This window comes from Halichoerus grypus, chromosome X, assembly GCF_964656455.1.
Source record: "Halichoerus grypus chromosome X, mHalGry1.hap1.1, whole genome shotgun sequence".
In the NCBI taxonomy this organism is placed as follows: Eukaryota; Metazoa; Chordata; class Mammalia; order Carnivora; family Phocidae; genus Halichoerus; species Halichoerus grypus.
In genome coordinates, this window is record NC_135727.1 from 116,282,881 (window position 1) to 116,304,457 (window position 21,577).

The 21,577-nt window shown below is 38.4% G+C and overlaps 1 protein-coding gene across 6 annotated transcripts in view; it reads left to right on the plus strand.

Moving 5' to 3' along the window:
- Nucleotides 1-21,577, plus strand: part of BCLAF3 (BCLAF1 and THRAP3 family member 3) — a 58,356-nt gene that overhangs the window by 12,433 nt on the left and 24,346 nt on the right. For 5 of the 6 annotated variants that reach the window (XM_078065142.1, XM_078065144.1, XM_078065140.1 and 2 more), the window contains 7 exons: nt 3,974-4,047; nt 7,420-7,986; nt 8,360-9,028; nt 16,817-16,992; nt 18,492-18,606; nt 19,317-19,380; nt 20,879-20,994. In XM_078065142.1, the coding sequence (XP_077921268.1) occupies nt 4,007-4,047; nt 7,420-7,986; nt 8,360-9,028; nt 16,817-16,992; nt 18,492-18,606; nt 19,317-19,380; nt 20,879-20,994 (1,748 nt within the window). In that variant the 5' untranslated portion in view covers nt 3,974-4,006. The remainder of the gene's footprint in view (nt 1-3,973; nt 4,048-7,419; nt 7,987-8,359; nt 9,029-16,816; nt 16,993-18,491; nt 18,607-19,316; nt 19,381-20,878; nt 20,995-21,577) is intronic. The other variant, XM_078065145.1, reaches the window with a different exon arrangement.

A 21,577-nucleotide genomic window follows, 5' to 3' on the forward strand; every position in this document is an offset into this window, starting at 1 on the left:
TAATGGCTGAGCCACCCAGGCACCCCAATATATGTGTTTTTTTAAAGATTTTATTTGAGAGAGAGAGCGTGTGCACACAAGCAGGGGGAGGAGCAGAGGGAGAGGGAGAAGCAGACTCCTTGCTCCATCCCAGGACCCTGGGATCATGACCTGAGCCGAAGTCAGAAGCTTAACCGACTGAGCTAACCAGGTGCCCCTAGATACATATGTTTTATATTTGTTTAATCTTTTATTGTTTCCTGGGCATTAGGGTTATAACTAGTTTGGGTGGTTTTTTTTTTCCTTTCCTATTATAGATAAAGCTAATATTAAACATCTTAGTATATATAGCTGATTTTTTCCTTTTAAATTATTATCTTAGAGTAGTAAGTTTAAACTGAAATTATTAGATTAAAAGAAAGTAGGCATGATTAGTTTCATAATTTCTTACATATTTCAAGATTACCCATCATTAGGGAAATGCAAATCAAAACCATGAAGTACCACGTCAGCCCAGTAGAATGGCTATAATCAGAAGGGCAGACAATAGCAAATGTTGGTGAAGATGTGGAAAAATGGGAACCCTCATACATTGCTGGTGGGAATATGAAATGGCGCAGTTGCTTTGGAAAAGTTTGGCAGTGTCTTTAAAAGTTAAACATAGGGGCCCCTGGGTGGTTCAGTTGATTAAGCATCTGACTCTTGATCTCAGCTCAGGTCTTGATCTCAAGATTGTGAGTTCAAGCTCCACGTTGGGCTCCATGTTGGGTATGGTGCCTACTTAAAAAAATAATAATAATAAAAGTTAAGCATAGAGTTATCATATGACCCAGCAATTCCACTTCTAGGTATATACCCAAGAGAAATAGAAACATATGTCCATATAAAAACGGATACACAAATGTTCATAGCAGCATTATTCATAATAACCAAAACTATAGAAATAACCCAAATGTCCACTGGGAGAGGAATAAATAAATAAAATGTGCCATAAAAAGAATGAAGTACTGATAGATGGTAAAATAGGGATGACCCTTGAAAACATTATGGTAAGGGAAAGAAACCAGTCACAAAATATATATTGTATGAGTCCATTTATATGAAAGGTCCAGAATAGGCAAATCCATAGAAAGGGGCTAATCAAAGGAGGGAAGGAAGGGGGAGCAACTGCTAATGGGGTTTCTTTTAAAGGAGATGAAAATGTTCTAAATTTAGATTGTGGTGTTGGTTGTACATCTCTGTGAATATACTAAAAAACATTGAATTGTACCCTTAAGATGAGTGAATTGTATGGTATGTGAATTATATCTCAAAAAATCTGTTTTTCAAAAAAGTAAAAATAAATAAAAATAAAAAAATAAAATGGAGGGATACCTGGCTGGCTCAGTTGATGGAGTATGCAAATTCTGATCTTGGGGTCATGAGTTCAAGCCCCACGTTGGGCATATAGCTTACTTAAAAAAATAAAAATAAAAAAATGAATAAAATGTAAAAATTATATTATCTTCCAGAAAAATTATGCTTTTTCATCATCACCAACAATATTTGGTGTCATCCCCTCTCACCAACCTTGGGATTTTAATTTTTGTTCAGCTTCATAGGTATGAACTGATACCCAAAGCTGCTTTAGTTAAGTTATAAGTTATAAATTCCCTCAGTAGAATGTAAACTGCAGAACACAGGAATTTTTCCCTATTTCTGTTCATTGCTGTATCCCCAGAACAGTGGCTGGCAAATAGTAACTCAGTAATATTTGTTGAAGAAATGCATTTTGATAGTTTTAATGAGAGAATTTCCCCCTTTAGTTAGTGTCTTAATTTCATAGTACCTCTGAACTAATTGTTCTTACTAGCCTCAATTTCTTTTTGGAAAGAGGCACTATATAAATAAATGAATTGAATTGAATGCTTTCTGGTGAGTGATGTGGTTCCAGTCCTTTAGCCTTATATACTTTTACTTTCTTCTGAAATTCATTATAACAGTAGTTTGCAGATGTTTGACTATGGGGACTCCCTTTTTAAACAAGTGTCCACATAATAATAGTTGTGCTTTTTGTATCAGTCAATGGAAAAACTACATAGTTACAAGAAACCATTTATATTTTATTTTATTTTATTTTTTTAGAGATTTTATTTATTTATTTGACAGAGAGAGAGGGAACACAAGCAGGGGGAGTGGGAGAGGGAGAAGCAGGCCTCCCGCGGAGCAGGGAGCTCGATGTGGGGCTCGATCCCAGGACCCTGGGATCATGACCTGAGCTGAAGGCAGACGCTTAACAACTGAGCCACCCAGGCGCCCCAAGAAGCCATTTATATTTTAACAATGACCATGCTATCTTCAGAAATTTGCAAAATAGAGGTTATAATACTTGAGACACATACTTATTCATTCTATAGTCTGTGCATGGTGGCTCCATGTATTATTTATCTATCCATGGCAATAATTTTGAAAGCCACCAGTAGTTTGGGGCCAATAAGTTGGGAACTACTTATAGTAGTTCAGAACTAAGTATAGTATCAGAACTAAGGAGGATTACTAAAATGTAAATAATAGCTAATATAAAAGATTATACCCTAATCACATGTTTAAAAAATCTGGTTCCTAAGGCTAGTAGCTTCTTTTAAAGACTTAATATTTTAAAAATCAAGTTTACATAACTTTTAAAATGTATTTATTTGACATTATTTGTTTTACCAAAAAAAAATCAAAAGCAAACTTAATGTTTAATCATGCTTAATCAAGTTATGGTTTATCTGGTGGAAGTTAGGTACCAATTTAGTGCTATAAATTATTCTTATTATCCAGCAATTTAAAAAGCAGGGTGTATCATCAAGTAACCCTAAACATTTTGACTGTGATTATATGAAGTATTTATATACATGGTGAAAGACAGGAAGGTAGTAGTGGTTCAGATAGAGGAGTTCTGGGTAAGGATTTCCTCTTTTTTTTTTTTTTTTTTTTTTAAAGATTTTATTTATTTATTTGAGAGAGAGAGAGAGCACATGAGAGGGGGGAGGGTCAGAGGGAGAAGCAGACTCCCTGCTGAGCAGGGAGCCCGATGCGGGACTCGATCCTGGGACTCCAGGATCATGACCTGAGCCGAAGGCAGTCGCTTAACCAACTGAGCCACCCAGGTGCCCTGGATTTCCTCTTTTTGGAACACTTATTTAGCAGTTGCTGTGTGCCAGGCACCATTCTGAGCACTCTTAATGACAACTCAGGGATCATCACACTACAGTGTATTTGGCTTTGGGGGCCTGTTTTTGTGTGGCCCTTGAGTTAAGAATGGTTTTATATTTTTAAAGAGTTGGGTTTTTTTTTGTTTTTTTTGTTTTTTTTGTTTTTAAAGATTTTATTTATTTATTTGAGAGAGAGAGAATGAGAGAGAGCACATGAGAGCGGGGAGGGTCAGAGGGAGAAGCAGACTCCCTGCCGAGCAGGGAGCCCGATGTGGGACTCGATCCAGGGACTGCAGGATCATGACCTGAGCCGAAGGCAGTCGCTTAACCAACTGAGCCACCCAGGCGCCCTAAAGAGTTGTTTTTAAGAAAAAAAGAAGAAGAAGATGTGGTAAAGACCTTATATGGCCAGGGCGCCTGGGTGGCTCAGTTGGTGAAGTGACTGCCTTCGGCTCAGGTCATGGTCCTGGAGTCCCAGGATCAAGTCCCACCATCTGGCTCCCTGCTCAGCGGGGAGTCTGCTTCTCCCCCTGACCCTACCCCCTCTTGGGCTCTCTCTCTCTCACTCTCTCTCTCAAATAGCCCAGAAAGCCTACTGTCTGGCCCTCTATAGGACATGGTTGCTGACCCCTGATTTAATTCATTCTATCCTCACAACATTCCAGTAAGGTGGGTTCTATTATTATCATCCCCATTTTACAGATGAAGAAACAGATACAGAGAACTTAAGTACTTTTTTGTTGGTGGTATTCACTGATTTTAGAGCAGATTGCAGGCTCTTTCTATGAACTTGCTAATACTGTGTTTCTTTGCAGTGTAAAAGTGGATAGTGGCTCAAGTGTCAAAGGATGGCACGGTCACGCTCTCGATCCCCCAGGTGGAAACACAGGTGAGCAATTCTTAGTTTAGTAGAGTAAGCTTGGGTTTGAGATGTGCTTTGACTTTGAAGTTCACTGGTACTGTTAAGAACCTATTTTAATAAGCTCATGGGACCTGGTTATTCACAGTAGGTATTTTACAGTGATAGAGATTGTATTTCTAGATTCTGAAAGCTGACATCTTTCTTTAATTATGGCTGGCAGCTTGAATTAATCCATAATAAGAAGAAATGCAATGGCCACAGCAAGGGAGAGTGAGAAACATCTTTGAGTGTTACATTTTTTTGCATCAGTAAGTGGTTTAGAACTCTTGAGTGTTTTTTTTTTTTCATAGTCAATATCTTTGAAAAAATTGGGAGTTAGAAAATCAGGAGTTACCTATTTCTTCTTCATGGAAGAATAATAGAGTTTTGAGTAACTCAGTTGTGGTTCAACTTTCTTCTTTCCTGGTTGGCAGTATCAATAGTATATACATATAATTAGATCGGAACAGTTCAACCAGTATTTATTGTATACCTGCTGCAGGTTCTGGGGCTACAAAGGCAATATGACATCTTCTGGGGCCTCAGCAGGCAGGCAGCCTGGCTGGGGGATTGGCACCACAGTCAGCTCTGATGCTGCAGGTTCAGTGCAGTGCTACTGACTGGGACAGAGTATGCTGGGTCCACAGAGAAGGAATAATTCTGCTCTTATGGAGGGAAAAAGGGGATCCTAAGAAAGTCTTCAAAGAAGAGATGAAATTTCAGCTGCCCATTTAAGGATGGGTAGAATTTGTCAAGGCAGAAACAAAGGAGAAAAGTATTCCAGTTAAGAGGGGCAACAGGAGCAATGACACAGAGCTATGAAAGTGACTAGTACATTCTAGGACTTAAAAAAGGACCATAATTACATACATAAAAAGCAGACCAGAACTTTTCATGTTAATACTTGGCCATTGTGCTTATTCTTTATGGTTCTACAATGACAAATCAATCATTTCTGTAACAGTTTTCATTTTGTAATTTGCAAGACCAAGTTGTAACAAGAAGGAGCTTCAGGAAGAAAAGGGAATATAAACAAAGGAATGATTTTAATATGGAGGGCATCACAGAGGTTGTTTTGTTTAACACTTTTGTGATAGGCCCCGATGAAGGGGCACAGAAGACCTGCCAAACTTAGTGCCTGATTTCTAGATTCCTTCTCAGGACTCTTTGTCAAAAACTATAAAGTATCTGGGGGCGCCTGGGTGGCTCAGTCATTAAGCGTCTGCCTTCGGCTCAGGTCATGATCCCAGGGTCCTGGGATTGAGCCCCGCATTGGGCTCCCTGCTCAGCGGGGAGCCTGCTTCTCCCTCTGCCTCTCCCCCTGCTTGTGTTCCCTCTCTCCCTGTGTCTCTCTCTGTCAAATAAATAAATAAAATCTTTAAAAAAAACACCAAACTGTAAAGTAGCTGATATTTGACATTACTTGCAAGCTAACACATTAGCCTGCCACAGGGCACTCCTGGGTCAGAGACAAAGGCCTTTCTGACTCATGGTACAGCAGGCAGCCTGAGCATCGTGTTCCTGTGTTTCCCTTACTCCCCAGTCTCCTGAGGGTGGGAGCTGCAGAGCAGAGCACTGCGGTGGCCACACACAGCTGAGGAACCCAAGCCTCATCAGGGGCTACAAGCAAACCCACCCAGTCTTTGCCTTGGAGGAGACATATCCTGGATAGCAAACAAATTGGCCCTTTTTCCCTGAGGGAGGCCCTATCTACATCTTCCCAGGCCGCGGTGTCTCGGAACAAAGGCTGTAGTGCCTCTGCTTACCAGTGCAGAATGCAGGAGACCCGAGGGGAATTGTCTCCCAACAGACTCCTCAGATCTCTTTTGTTTCCTTAGGAGAATTGAAAATGATAGTAACCATTCCAGCAATCTCCTTCAAAAAAACGGGATTTTATACAATAAAACACCTTATGTGAAATATAATAACAAAGCAATATTCATTATAAAGTAAGGATTAAAGTAAGAAATTGAATATTTCATCCAGTCTGGAAGACCTCTGTCTCTGGCTGCCAGTTTTTCTCCTTAGCGATGGAAGACACGCACTCTTCCAGAAGGTCCTCAGAGGCTCTGCTTGCTTCTTCCTGTGATGAGGTGCCGCCAGCGAGATGACAGAGTTCCTTCTTAAGCTAAATAATGCACTTGCTAGTACATCTAGCTTGGTGACTCCAGAGGGAGATATTGCCAAGTCTAGTATATAAATCCCAGTATGTATATGAGGAAGATAAATCTGCCTCCTTTTTCATAGGGAGGACACAGACGTGTCACCAAATGGAAAGGGTCTGACTCGTGGTTGTTCCAACTCTCTGGCAGCTTCGGAAGGTGGGCAGTAACAAAAGCTGCAAGGGTAGCTGCCTTGTTGATTAGAAGACATTAAGCCCTCAGGGAGGAGATTGGGAAAATTGGAAAGGTTAGATGGGAGGAAAGGTCCCTAGGTACAGAATTGAACTTTATTGTATTCCAGATAGTGGTGCTCTTTGCCCTTGAAGTCCAGGCAACTCAGACTTGTTTCCCTGGACATAGGAGCCTTCTTCCTCCTCCATGGGAATGAAGTCTTGATGTTGGCAATGCTGAGGTATTGGGGAAGGTAGTTACAGAAAAGATGTGCTGTTCCTGGGGAGCATGATGGCTACATTAAAGCCCACATTCACCAAAGTTATAAGCTCTATTTCAACAGCACATGTAAGGGAACAGGTCTGGGAAAGAAAAGCAATTTATCTATGTTAGTAGTATTTATGGAGGAACTAAGTATGAAATTCAAGTCTTAATACCTTCTTCCCCCTCCCACTCCACACACTAAGTATGTAGTTTTTTGCTCCTTGACATAGCCTTAGTAGAAAGAATAGTCAATCAATTGGGGAAACTGCAGGGTCAGTCTTGAGTCTGAGTTTGGGTTTATTGTGGTATCATAAACTCTTAGAATCTAATTTAATTTCAGAGGTTATGTTCAGTTTCCCAGAGACTCTCCTACACATTTATTTGTGTGAATCTGACCTTCCTGTTGCTTGTTTCTTCCCTGACTGTTGAACCTGATACAAGCTTTTGCTGACTGGCTCTTTTGCCCAAACTTTGCTGTCAGCAGTCTTCCAAAATGGATCTTACTGTGTACCTAAGCTGGTCTCCTCCAGCAGGATAGGTGTGCTCAGCCCATTTTGATAGGCACATGGGATATGTTAGTTCAGATGGAAAGAATATGCTTGTTGAATTGGCCAGAACAGTAATCAGACACCCAGATGGACAATTTAGAATACAGATATAGCAAATTGATGAATTTGATATGCATGGAAGAAGCAGTGAAAAGCAAAGATAAACTTTGTTTATTGTCTTTAAGTGGACTGAACGTTTTTGTTTGTTTACATAGGTCTTTATCACCAGTACCTAGAAATTCTGAACACTACAAGCAAAGACATTCTCATGCGCATTATGGCTGTGAATATAGGAAGGATCCAAAAAGACCCATCACTTGGCGAATGGATAGTGAGAAACATGGACAGAGTAAACCAAGGATTCCTTCTCATGGAAATGTGCATTACCGATCTTATGAACATAGATCACCTTCCCCAAACCTAAGAAGAAATTCTTTAGAAAATGTTTATACTTATAAGCCTTACCGAGCACACTTACCAGGAAGAGGGGATGATAACAGAAGATCTCACTATATGCCCAAATACTCAGAAGGTGTACCCTATAGAGAGCACCATTGTTATTCCGAGAAAGGACAAGGAAGGTATATTCCTGATGACCACAGAGTCAGAGGAAGTGGAAAAGGAGGGAAACCGCCTCAGAGGTCAATAGCAGATTCTTCTAGGTTTGAAGGAAAGTGGCATGAAGATGAGTTGAGGCACCAGAGGATACAAGATGAAAACTATTCTCAGTCACTTAGAAGAGGCTCTGAAGACTTTGAGAAAAGGAGCTCTTTACAGAAGAGGTACAGGAAAACATTAAACCTGGGTAATTTGGTATAAAGCCTCAAGTGCAAAAGTCTGTTTACTTTATGGTTGAAGAGAACCACCTTGAAAAGCTTTTGTCTAAAAAGATAAAAAGCACTGTAATGTAATTATGGTCTGCTGGTAGTAATGAAGTATTTATTTTTAGCATAAATCATGTTGATGGCTAGAATTGTAACAAAAGATGGTATTTTCCTCTTTTGCTACCTTGTGCCTCTATGAGTTGGCCTGAGGGATTATAGTTAAGTTGCCACTGAGTTCTGAATTTAAAGCCATGCTGCCCAACATTCCACACATATACATTCTCACTTTATTCTCTCTAGTGCAAGTATAAACTCCTTTATGTCAACACAGGTATCCTGAGGATCGTGATTTCAGAAAATATGAACACACATCAAAAAGACCTAAAGATGTGGAGAGGTATGAAAGCAGAGAGGCTGCCAGGAACCCACAGTGGAAGTTCGGGCATTCTCTTCCATCTTACCAAGAGAAGAAAGAGCAGTGGAACCTTGGACCCCAAACTCATCGACGTGCTCAGAGGGAACCGCCAGAGACCAGTTCAGCAACCAAGGTATCCTGTGACTATTGCCACAAACGTCGCAAGACCTCAGGTGGGGACCAGGACATTCCTGATGCAAGAATTCAGAAGTACTCTAAGGAGGAAGGTAGAAGACCCAGTTCTCATAAAGGTCCTGAAAATAGACAGTCCATTTGTCTTAATGCTGGAAGAGGGAGAGAGACTGAAGGTGGGCAAGTCAAAGAACCTTCCAGACCATCTAAGAAAGACTGCACTGACTGCACTGCCTCTACGCATTCAAGTAAAAGTGATGTTGGCTTGAGAGCCTGCGGTGACAAATGGAAGGAAAAAGGAAAAAAAGAAGGGGATGGCAGAAAAGAGAGCAACTCTTCCAGTAACCAACTTGATAAAAGTAAACTTCCCAGTGTGAAACCTTCACCTGCCAGTCTTAGGCAGAAATCACTTACTGTTAAAATAGATGTGAAGAAAACAGTAAATACAAACAGGTATTGTTTTTGTTTTTTCTTAGCGCTATTTAAGAAAAGTATCTGTTTCCACCACCTTTGTTTGAAGCTTTGAAAATGGAATTAACGGTGTGTTTAGAGTCCATTGAGTGGGGAGAGATTGCCTGGACTTTTCACAAAAGCCCTGTAATCAGGATGAATCCCACGATCAGTAATACAGAGTGATCTCATGTCTGCTGGTTTCCACGTCGTATCTCAAGATACTTTTTGGGTGCAGGGCACTCTATGGAGTTGTTTCTTTTCATGAATTTATGTGTTTTTATGCTGCTAGATTTTCTGTAGCCAGGGATAGGCTGGGTGGAGTTCAGGGAGACCTATTCCTTGCTCAATTTCTCAGAGCCTGTTTTCCCTGTTGCCTCAAATCCAGAGAATTTTTGATCTGGAAGGGCCATTCACTGGCCCTGATTTTATAGAGGAGGAAAGCAAGGCCTTGAGAGATGATGCCACTTGTCTAAGTCAGAGCACCTGTGGCTCAAGGAGGCGGGTGACCTAACGTGGTTCTTGCTGCCATCTCAAAACAGTTGGTGCTCAGCCAACTAGATTCTCTTAGATAGAGGAAATTAGGCTAGAGTCTAGAAAGAGGCCTATTTATAAGACATTCACTTTAGCTCTTAATGATTCTTTAAGAAAAAAAATAGACTACCCAACAGTAGGTTATCTTCTGCTGAAGTGGTTTGCATGCTTTGTTCCATTATGCATATTACTTACGTTTATGGATTCTGGAAATAATAAGGCACTGCAGTTGGCTATGTCAGCTAAGTCTGTTCGTTACCTTAAGACACTACCAGTATGTGAATAAAAAAGTGATGGGCCATGCTGATTTGGTGCATTTATGTTCACAGTTCACTCATACTTGAATTGCAGTCAAAAACAAGATAAAACAAAATCTAAGGTCAGGATGTGACAGGGAGGGAGGTAAACCCACAGTCTCTCTCTCTCTCTCTCTTTTGAAACAAATGTATTTTCTTCCTTTTCTTTTTTTTTTTTTTTTAAAGATTTTTATTTATTTATTTGACACAGAGAGAGCACAAGTAGGCAAAGCGGCAGGCAGAGTGAGAGAGAGAAGCAGGCTCCCTGCTGAGCAGAGAGCCCCATGTGGGGTTCGATCCTAGGACCCCGGGACCACGACCTGAGCTGAAGGCAGACCCTTAACTGACTGAGCCACCCAGGCACCCCTATTTTGTTCCTTTTCTTAAAGTTAGTTATGGTCATCCCCCTCCCTTATATTCATTGTACTTACAAAAATATTATAAAATATACATATGTATATGTGCACAGAAAGCACTTATAAATATGATTACATTATAGAAAGTTGGGACAAATAGAGGGAGGAAATCACCCATAATTCTACTACCTTAAGACAGTTTTATTAATATTTTAGTACAGCTCCTTTTGTTATTCTGTGTGTATTTTTACATGGTTGTCATAATACTATATTCATAATTTTGTATCCTATTTCATATAATAAGTCTTAAATCATTTTGTACTATTATATTTCCTACTAGTTCTTAACCTTAAGAGCACAAAAGCCGCTGTAAGCATCAACTTTAAGGATGTTCCCTCAAGCTTTTTTCTTTCCAACATTATACTATGAAAATGTTCAAACACACAGAAAAGTTGAAAGAACTGTACAGTAAATACCTATATACCCACCACTGAGTGTCTACAATTAACATTTTACTCTACTTTCATAATCACATATCTGTCCATCCATCAATCATTCCATCTTATTTTTTCCATACATTTCAAAGTGAATTGTAGATATCAGTACACTCCCCTTTAAATACTTCAGTATTTCATTTTTGTTTACAGGTTTTTCCTTTGGAGGCAATACTGCATACAAGCAAATCACAAAAATCTTGAATTTTTTAATAGAAGTAATGATACCCCCATATTTAATAATGATGTTAAAAAAGAATTAGTTAACTTAATTCTTTAATTAATTGACTTAAAAGAGAATTAATAAATTGGCTTAACACTTTTAAAGAATGCTAGAAATACCAATTTTGAAGGATTTCACTGTAATAGACCTCATTAGAAATATTGAATACACTTTATTTTATAATTGGAAGAAGAAATGGAAGCTTGATTTTCATCATGTGTCACAAAAATGAGCTTCCTAAAATTGAAGCTGCTGTATCTTTTCTTTTGAATTTATAAACCACAATTTTGTGAAATTCATGACCTGTCAGCACACATCTGATTTACCTGACAAGGACCTGTAGGATGGCTTGTGTAGTAGAGCTAACACTGCAAATCCTTCCTTTTCAAAGACCTGAAGAATAAATAACTTTATAAATATATGCATCTTGTCAGTATGATAAAGCATAGTCAACAAAATCTCGCTGATGATAATTATTTATTGATGAATGGTTAAGTTGTGGAAGAGTTTTGTGGGGTTGGATTTAATTATGTATGGACTGATGAAGTATCCATAAAACTAAGGTAGTTAATGCCCTCAACAGAGTCATGTTCTCAACTATTGACATAACTTAGATTTTCCTCTGCTTGAAAAGATTAAAATAATCATAGAGTGGAGAGAGGTTTATTTGTTGGTTAAAATCTAGAGGGTTTATCCATTTTTTTGGAAGTCTGAGACGGTTGTTTTATGCATTCATTTACTTTCTTAGCTTTGGTCACATGTTGATGTATGTTCTTCCACTTATCAATGTAGTTGAAGACATATGTGATTAGGCTAGTGATTTTTCTAGATTCCTGTTTTATCTAGAACAGCAGTAGGTAGACACTTGCTTGAATGTTCACTGCATTGTTAATACTTCTATTAACAAAGACTATCTTCTAGTGACCCACTTTGTCAGAAACTGCATTATCAGAGATAGAAGTTACGTATGAGTCATATGTTTCAGAATGTTAAGTTAGGGAGTCGTAATACGAAAATTTCTACAAATGCTATTATGAACTCCAAACACTGTTGTGTACATCTTGAAGTCTTGGGGCAGATGAAAGGAGTTTTGGTTTAATGTTGGGCGAGTAGGTGAGAGACTAAACTTTGGTCAGGCTAGTAAGGAAGTGAGAGGGAGGAGCAGGGGGGGCCAGTCTCTGGAGAAGAATAAGCTGGTGTGGATGGACCTGAGGCGCCTTTGACCTCCCTGGCTGCTAGTACTAGGCGTCTAGGATAGGAAGGTTGGCTAGCAAAGTTGATGTTGGACTGAGTTTATCAGTCACATTTGCATATAATCCTTTTATTCCCCACCTCCCACCCCAGAAGAGCTACAGGAAGGGCCTCCTTACCCCCCATCAGGTCTTTCCCCATTCTGAAGGGGGATGAGGTAGGTGATGGGGCCCAGAAGACATTGGAGCCCTGATGCTCTAAGGAAAGGGGTGCTGCACAGGTGGGGGAACAGTGTGAAAAACCATAGCAAGGACTGAAGGAAGGTAACCCAGTGACACAAGTTTACCTACCTGTGATAAGCCGTGGATGGAGATACTTTTGTGATAACACAAACCTGCTACCTCACTGTTTTGTATCACAAAAAGCTAAGGTTTTTTCCCCCCTAATATTTCTAATATATGTTTTTAAACATAAAAAATCAGTTGAGAGAAGCTTCCCTTTCATTTCTATTTTTCACCCTAGCTTCTCTTAGTGAACATTCTGTTTCGGTTTGGGGTGCATAAGTTTTTGTCTTCCGCTGGGTCCCTGAGCAGCTCTGTGACATCGGCAGACTACCTGGCCATGCCTTTTTGGGCCTAAATTAACCTGCAGTTCCTCCTGGCCTTACAACTTTGCTTCCATTGGCCATGTGTTGGTAACTGTTGAAGCTGGGTTGACAAGCTCATCATAGGATTTTCTGAACTTTTGTATATATTTGAGATTTCATATCATAAAAAATGAAATATTTAAAATTTAAATTGGTCTAAATGAAGTTATAATTTTAAAATAAAAGTAAGCCAAGAAAGTTTAAAAAACACAGTTAAATTGGCCTTAATTAGAATTTTGAAGTCTGTCATCTTTTTAGCTGAAACTCTCATTACAAATTGTCCAAGTTGTTTTCCATTTATCATTTATTCATTCAGCAGGTACTTTTTTGCAGACCTGCCTTGTGTGAGACAGCCTGTTAGGGTACCCTGGGGCTACAAATCGGCATAGGATTGTGTTTCTTCTCCTCTGGTCTAATAGACAATAGGGCAATGTTGGTAATACCGTGGAGCAGTGAGTGATACACAAGGTGGGGCTCAGATGATCCCAAGCTGGGGGATTCTGGGAAGGTTTCTTTCAGGAGTTGTTGACACGTGAGCTAGGCTTCAAAGATTTTAAACATGTGGAGATGAGATGAAAGACTTTTTCTATTTATAGGTTAACAAAGGCAGGCAACACACACAGGAACTTTGAGGTGTGCTTCAAGTGGTCAGTGAAAGGGAATAGTGGGACAGTCCGCTGCGAAGGTGAGACTGCCATGGAGCCAGCCTGATTTGACGGGATGAGCTGATCAGAGAGGGCAGGAAGCTCAGTTCTGGCTGCTGCCTTCTTTCTGTGAGGTCACTTGGAAGGGCACTGGGCTTGGGGAGGCCAGGTAGGGGACTTTTGTGAAAAAAGATGCTGAATTAGAGGAAAACAGTCTCCCTGACCCTTTACCCTCAGCTCCAGAAATGCTAAGTGTCTTCTCAGGAAGACAGGAGCCAATGAATAACTGGGAGAGCGCTTTATGAACTATAGGATGCTGTACAAAATGTTAGTTCTTAGGAGAAAACCAAGAAAGGAGAACTTGGTATGTGTCATGTGGATTCTGTTATATATTATAAGCTTCCAGAGGGCAGGGGATTATCCATCAGTTTGGGTTGTTGTTGGGCTTTTTGTAAATGTTGTTTTGCCATGCAGTCGGGTTTTTTGATGGATCTTAACTGTGAATAAGAGGAAATTAAGGTTTAATGTGGCTTTTTATGTTTTCCTAGTTATTATGCACAACACTCAGAATGTCAGAGGAAATATCCCTAGAGAGGAAAAAAAAAAAAAAACCAAACAGGTGGAGTTGGAGGAGGGAAGAGAGGAACCTGGAAAATTTCATTAGACCAGTATCAGAAATAGTACTAGAATACAGGTGTTTGGCTATATTTTAATTTTTTAAACTGTCTAAAATGCATCCCAAATGAGAACATTTAGTCTCTTCAGTTTACCTACTTATATTGGAAGTATTTCTTGAAATTATTAACTTGTTAATCAATACCTGGCTTAGGAAATAGTAAAAAGGAAAACGTGAACCAAGAGGTGATTAAATGTACAAATATAAATACCTAGAACATTTTGCGTTCTCCAGTTTCAAGAAGCCTTTTCTTATAGCAAAGCCATCATAATTGTTTTTAAAAGACTAAAATTTCAGGTGATACAATTTTAGTATTTCCTAGGAAATGACAATTTTAACATTTTTTTTTTTTTTTTAAAGATTTTATTTATTTATTTGACAGAGACAGACACAGCGAGAGAGGGAACACAAGCAGTGGGAGTGAGAGAGGGAGAAGCAGGCTTCCTGCGGAGCATGGAGCCCGATGTGGGGCTCGATCCCAGGACTCCGGGATCATGACCTGAGCCGAAGGCAGACGCTTAACGACTGAGCCACCCAGGCGCCCCCAATTTTAACATTTTTTAATTAAAAATCTTGTAGTGGAGTAACTCCAGGATAAATTGCTAGGAAATGTAAACACTAAAATTTCAGGAATTAAGTATAGCTGTAAACTATACCATAGCACTCCTGGGGATTGAGGGTTGGGCATGGAGTGGGTATAAGAGTTATACCAGTAATTAACTTGTAATAAATGACAAGTAAATGTTAATAATGACCTGGTGGAAAACGAAAACTTTATCAACTAGTTTCCTCTTGGAAAAAACTGAGGCTGCAATACAAAACATCAACTGATTTTCCCTTATGGACAGGTCATTTTTTTAGTTCTATTTGAACATCTTATTTTTCTCCTGTAAAATGTTTTTAAAAGCAATTTTTTTTTTTTTTGGTATGGAACAGGGTTTTTGTACCGTTAAACACAGTATTTGTAAGTCTTTGTTAGTAGAGGTTGTTACAAGGCCATTCTAGCTTCTAGTGTTTGTCACTGAATGTCTCTCAGCTAGTTATAGGATACACAGTGGAAAGCTTGGAGCAAATTAGGAGGAAAGAAGGGAAATGAGTTTTCTAATGAAAGTCCTGCTGATGAAGCAAGGCAACCATAGCAGTGGCATCAACCTGCTGCATAATCACTTTTCCACGTTTCTGCTTCGGCAGGGAGTTGTCTTGACAGTGCTGGTTTGAGAGCAGGGAGCATAGAAAGTCATATGGAAGCCTGGCCTCTGATAAGTTAAAAATAGGCACTTAAAACCATCTTATTAGAGCAGTTAAAAAGTTTAAAGAATATCTGTAAGCTCCTCATTACCCTGGAGCTGTGTTATATATATGGCTGTTAAGTGACTTAAATAAGTAAGTGAATCTGTGCGTGTGTACACGCACACCCCAGCATGTATCCATCTGATTGATACTTGTTATTTATTCCAGGGGTGCTGCTATTATTTAAAACATATTTCAGGGCTCTCTTGTGGGTTTATCTTCAGAGTCTGTAACATACTCATAAAGAACCCCAGCACTTGTAAATCTCAGTTCTTTGGGTAGTGAAAATGATTTTTGGGAAGAGGCAAAAGCTATTTAGAGTTAAATGCAGAGGAGTAAGATGGCTGTAAGCTAGTTAGTGCCGTTTTGAGTCCAAAATGAGGCATAAATATAAAATGAGACATTTTCTTCTGTGACACATAATCTGCCTGCAGACGAAGAATTTAAGAGTAGTTTTAAGCAAGAACAGCTTTCTTGGAATAAGGTATAGTTTCCCATTATGACACTTGGAGAGATTATGTTCATACAAACACTCAGCTTCTGGGATGTAAAGCAAAACAACCAAGACATCCATTGTCCCAGCGTCATAGCACCTTCCCCATAGGGCTATTGTAAAGATTAAATGAGATCATGTTTGTAAACGAGTTCTGAGCCCCTGTGTTTGGCTTGCAATAAACCCTCAGTAACTGTTGGGTGTATGTCATAATCATGACTTCATGATGATACCTAAAGGTCAAGAGAGCTTTTAACACAAGCTATAAAGAATCAGAAAGCATTAGAGTGGTAGGATAGCTGGGGTTATATAATAAATGGTAGCATTTCTTTAAGGATACATTTAGGGTGAACACTAATTGGCTCTAATGATCTTAACTTTGCCAACAACTAAAGACTATTTGCTGACAGTTTAGTGAGATTTTGTAAGTGATTAATCTCAACAGAGTTTGATTTCAAAATACTAAGTTTCTCATTGCTGATATAGAGGTATAAGGATTTTTATGAAGTCAAAAAAGTTATTATGTTTGATATCAGCTTTTAAAGTGTGGTAGTACTTCAAGATAGTATAAACTTGCTGGATTTACAATTTTATGGACATTTGGGAGTAGAAAATAATCTAATTGATTATTTTTTGCATATTGACCTTTGATGCCTTGCTGTATTTGTGGAGGTAAAAATTGTTTAACTTAGAATTTTGAGGATTTTATTATTAAAGTGGCAAATATTTAATGATCTCTGATTTGAAAAGGAGAACGCAAAACCATGCGTCTAAGGCTATTTCCTCCTACGCATTATTGCACATGTTCTGTGGCATACAGCTTAGTGCCTTAACTATAAGAAAAGATAAACATCTTTTTAGTTTTATAGCTATCTTGGTTAATTTTAATAAGTTCTTTTCTCAGTAAAATAGTTTCAAATTTAGTTAAACATTTACAAATTATTCTAGGGTTGCTTCTAGCTATTCCACAGAGAGACAGATGTCACATGATTTGGTTGCTGTTGGCAGGAAAAGTGAGAACTTTCATCCAGTGTTTGAACATCTTGACTCAACTCAGAATACTGAAAACAAACCTACAGGAGAATTTGCTCAGGAAATCATAACTATAATCCATCAAGTTAAAGGTTGGTATATTTTGCACATACATTAGGGATAACACAAAAATAATGTACTGATTTTTCACAAGATATAGGTAAATATCTGTGATATAGTAATAGTAATTAATATTTCATTATAGATTAGGTCATTAACAAGGAAATCTGTTATAGAGAGTGTAAGGTATTAATTCAAGCCTCGTTCTTCATGTGTTGTTCCAATAACCTGGTACTTCAACTCATAGTAGATTACAAATTGAAAGTCAGAAAGGGAGAGGTTGACTGCTGCAAGACACAGGACTACTGAGAGTCGCAAGAAACAATAACTGATAACCAAACAGGAAGGAGGAAGCAACAAACACCGTATATGAAACTTGACAAGAACTCTGGAAGTCTAGGTATTGTGGTGATATTCTTAAAGTCCCCTGAGGGCATTGCTGGGACTTTGTGCCATAAGGGTGAACATGAAGTGATTGATAAAAGATTCCGGTTTGATTTGGCATACTTTATTGTCATTGGGGAGTTGCATCACAAATACTTTAAATATTTGCATTAAATTGTTTCGTTTTAGCTTCTGGCCAGTTTCCATTAATTGGAAAATTCAGTCACGTAGAACAACTTTCTTCATTGATGCTGCATAATAAAGCAATCATGGGTATAATAAACTGGAGACCTTCAAGAATTTCAAAATTTTTATTTTCTATTTCTTACTGGATATTTGCACTGATTTTATTTTTACCTTCATGCAACATATTTTGAAAACAGATTATTTTCTCTACATCCCTCAAACTAAGGCACATATTTACTTTGAAGCATGCAGTTTGTCTGAAACAGTTCACCTTCTCAGTTCCAGCCCCTCTCACCCAAAGGAAGTGTGATTCTTGGCAGAAAGGGAGGTGGTATTGCAGAAAAATCCAGGAGATTGTCCCAGAACAGGAACAGTAAGTTAGGGAAAAGGACTGCTTAAGTAGCATTCTGATGGATCAAGTGTATTATCTTTCTCTCTATCCTGTTAAAAGCCTTGTAGCATAGCTGATTTCATAATGTCTTCACGAACTTCAGTTAATGTTAATTAAAGTACAGTGGCAGTAGGACTCCTTCTGTGATATGTAAACATTTAGCATTTGTTCAGAGTTGTCTTGATGTTTCAGGGTTGTTTTTATTTTTTCCTCTAGGTGAACTGTAAAACTGTACCATCTTTACTTCCCAGTATACTAAAGTCTTAACCTGGGAGAAGAAAGGTCCTCACTTTGAGAGAGCCACTATCTTTTCCCCCAACAAATAAGCAGGCATGTCAAATAGGAACAGAATCCTTGCGTTCATAAGTCAGGCATTTTTTACTGTTGCTTAGGCTTGGGAAGGCATGTGAGCCCTACAAATTAGTCTGTGGAATAAGTTTAGGTCCCACATATTTTCAAGAGAAAACAGGTTGGATGTTTTTAAACAGTCCATTCTTCCTGTGCTTATATATAATCTTTTAAGTGGAATCAGTTTTACACTGAGATAAAACTCTTTGTTTCCTTTTTCAGCAAATTATTTTCCATCACCTGACATTACTCTACATGAGCGTTTTTCAAAAATGCGGGATACACAAGCTGCAGATGTAAATGAAATTAAATTGAATTCAGATCCCGAAATTCACAGGTAATGATTGATTATTGTATGCCCATTTAACTCATGGGAATAAGTCTCAGAAAAGATTTGGGAAGGTGCTGCCTTCTGGTCTTGCTGTAGACTCTAGGACTGCATTTCCTACCTAAAAGCCAGGACTAACCCAAGCAGGTATTGGGCCAGTGCACTTTGATGGAATAGGTTGTATTAAAGCCATTGAGTAGCATTGTTTAAATGTCTAGGACTTTGACAATCTTTACCTACCTAACTTTGATTCTGCTGTGTCTATAGTAATTGCCTACTGAAGTTATCACTGGAAGAATGAAAGACAATTGTCGAGCCATTGAAATCATGGGTTGCTTCATGTGGTCAGAAATGGCTGTTCTGAGGGCAGCCGGATGAAAACCTATGTCTTCTTCTGCTGGCACCTGTCCGAGCAGGTGGTGTGCCCTGTCTTGCGAGCTGAACTGAATCAATGTTAGAATGCAGTAGATCACCGGAGCAAAGTTTAAGGTTACACAGACTAGTGATTTGAGAACCACTAAGGCGTCACTGTGATACTGTTCACAGGATATGTGTGTCCTGGGAGACTGCCGTGTAGATGAAAACCCACCTGGTAGCGGGTTTCTTTTGCTTCCTCCAAGACACGCCAACTGTATTTCAAATTCCATTCTCTAGTAATGGAATCAAGGTATCAGTGTATAACATAATTATTTAATTGTAATATGCCTTTATTATTTTAGGAGAATAAATATGTCTTTGGCTGAGCTTCAGAATAAGCAAACTATGGTATATGAACCAGAACAGGTAAGTGAATACAATTTTCGCTGAAAGATTATCACATTGTTGGCATATTGATGGGAAAGCAAACTGGTAATAGAGAGTAAAAAAAGGGAGTTAAAGTAGATGAGAAAGAAGGATTGAGACCCAGGAATCTGAAATTTACAAAGCTCTCCAAAGGTTCTAGTTACCGGCCAGGTTGCAGAGAGAACACTGACAAAAGACAAAAATATTCCCTAAGAGAGACAATCCCTAAGGATAACAGCTTTGTAAAATTGACCTACAGTTATAGCATTTAATATTCATTCCAAAACTTCACACTGTAAAGCTTGTGGAAAGTATGTTTGATACCTACATTTTTTTCCCAAGCAGTCAGGTGGAATATTTATTTAAATCGTACGTGGATGAATGCAGAGGAACTTAGTTTAATTTGATACTGCCCTTCTGTTTACTGTAGAATGTATGAAAAATTCTGTGGAATATGAACTAGCAAAATAATGGAAATAATACTGAATTTGTATATTGCCATGCTTTGTATTCCCACCCAACACTTCCTCAACCCACACACACCCCCCCCATTTCTTTGCTAATTAGAAAAACTCTATGGACTAGCCTGGAGGGGGGGGCAAGAAAACTGGCTCTCGTTCTAGAATTATATCAAGTTCTCAAAGAACTGCTAATTTAATCACTGAGAATAAAGTGTTTTTGCAGAGGAACGATTTTAATACATTTCTGATAGAATATGTAAATAATTTTTTTTCACTTGTGAATGGTTATAATTTTTATTAAACTTACAGAGGTGGGTTGGTTTATTGAATAGGTGCTATTTTCAGAAAATTTCTATTCATCAAAATACTGTAATCAACTCATAGGAAATTTGAAAAATCACCTCTAACTCAACCACTTAACGCAAAATATCATTTGATCATCTTTCATTGCGGTCTTACATCTGGCATTTTAACATAGCTGCCGTCATAATATATTAGTTTCAGATGCTTTTTGCTTTTTACTTAATAATGTTGCTTTTATGTAAAATCTCTGAGCTCCCCATAACTTTTTATGATTGAAGCTTTTTAAATTTTAATTAACTTTTCTCAGTAATTGTTTTTTTTTTCACGTTGACTTCCACATAGCCTATATTAACCATAATTTAAATGTTTGCGCATTATTACTTTGACTTAAATTTCCCATGAAATCATTCTTCCCTTCTCCTGTAAATTTATTTTACATTTAAGTTGCTTTCGTTTTTTGATGATTTTAAATATAGCACTTTGAATATATTTGGGTAGATAGCCTTTTCTTTGGGATAGAGTCCCAGAGGTAGGATTCCTGGTTCATTGTTATGAACTTTTCTGTCTGTGCATTGTCAATTGTGTCTCAAAATATTTTAATCAATTTACACTACCATTAGCAGGGTGAATACAAGGTAACTTATTTAGGACTTTTACTTAAGGTTCTTATTAGATATGGTCTTTGTGCAACTAACAGTAATGTGAATGGTTTGTCTTCTGTCAAAATTCCTCAGACTCTGGTCAAAATAATAGATCCAAATGATCTACGACATGACATTGAAAGAAGGAGAAAAGAACGGTTACAGAATGAAGATGAGCACATTTTTCACATAGCTAGTGCTGCAGAGAGGTAATCAGTAGATGAAAAACATCCTATTATCAGGGAGCTTTTGGTTTTAGCATATTTTTCAATTTTTGTGTGTGATGATTTTCATTTTAGTGTAGGGATTTAATCCTTCAAATCCATTTTATATGTTTAAGTGAAATTTCTTAAAATGTTTTGAAGTTATTCAGCGATCATCATATGCTGTTTGATTGAAACAACAAAAACTCAGGGGTAGGTGAGTATTTGAGGTCTTTGTAATTCTAGAAAAGAGTGTAACAGCTTTTTGATTATTAGCAGGTGCCAGGACCTGCAAGTTTATGGACTATTTGACTCAACCTCATTGAAACTCTAACATATTCTGCCCTTTAGATTCTGGTACTCTGAATATTACAGAATTTCCCGAGGTCATTACAGTTCTCTTTTGGAACTCTTCATGGATGTCTGTCCATGAAGCAGAGACAGGGGTAGTAGAAAATGTGGAGGTGACAGGAGTTGGAATCCCACCTCTGCCATTTTACAAGCTGTTTGCTCGTGGACAAACTGGCTTAGTTTCTGGAGCCTTTTCCTCTATAAAGTGAGAACTAATTTATGATGTGGACAGGTTAGA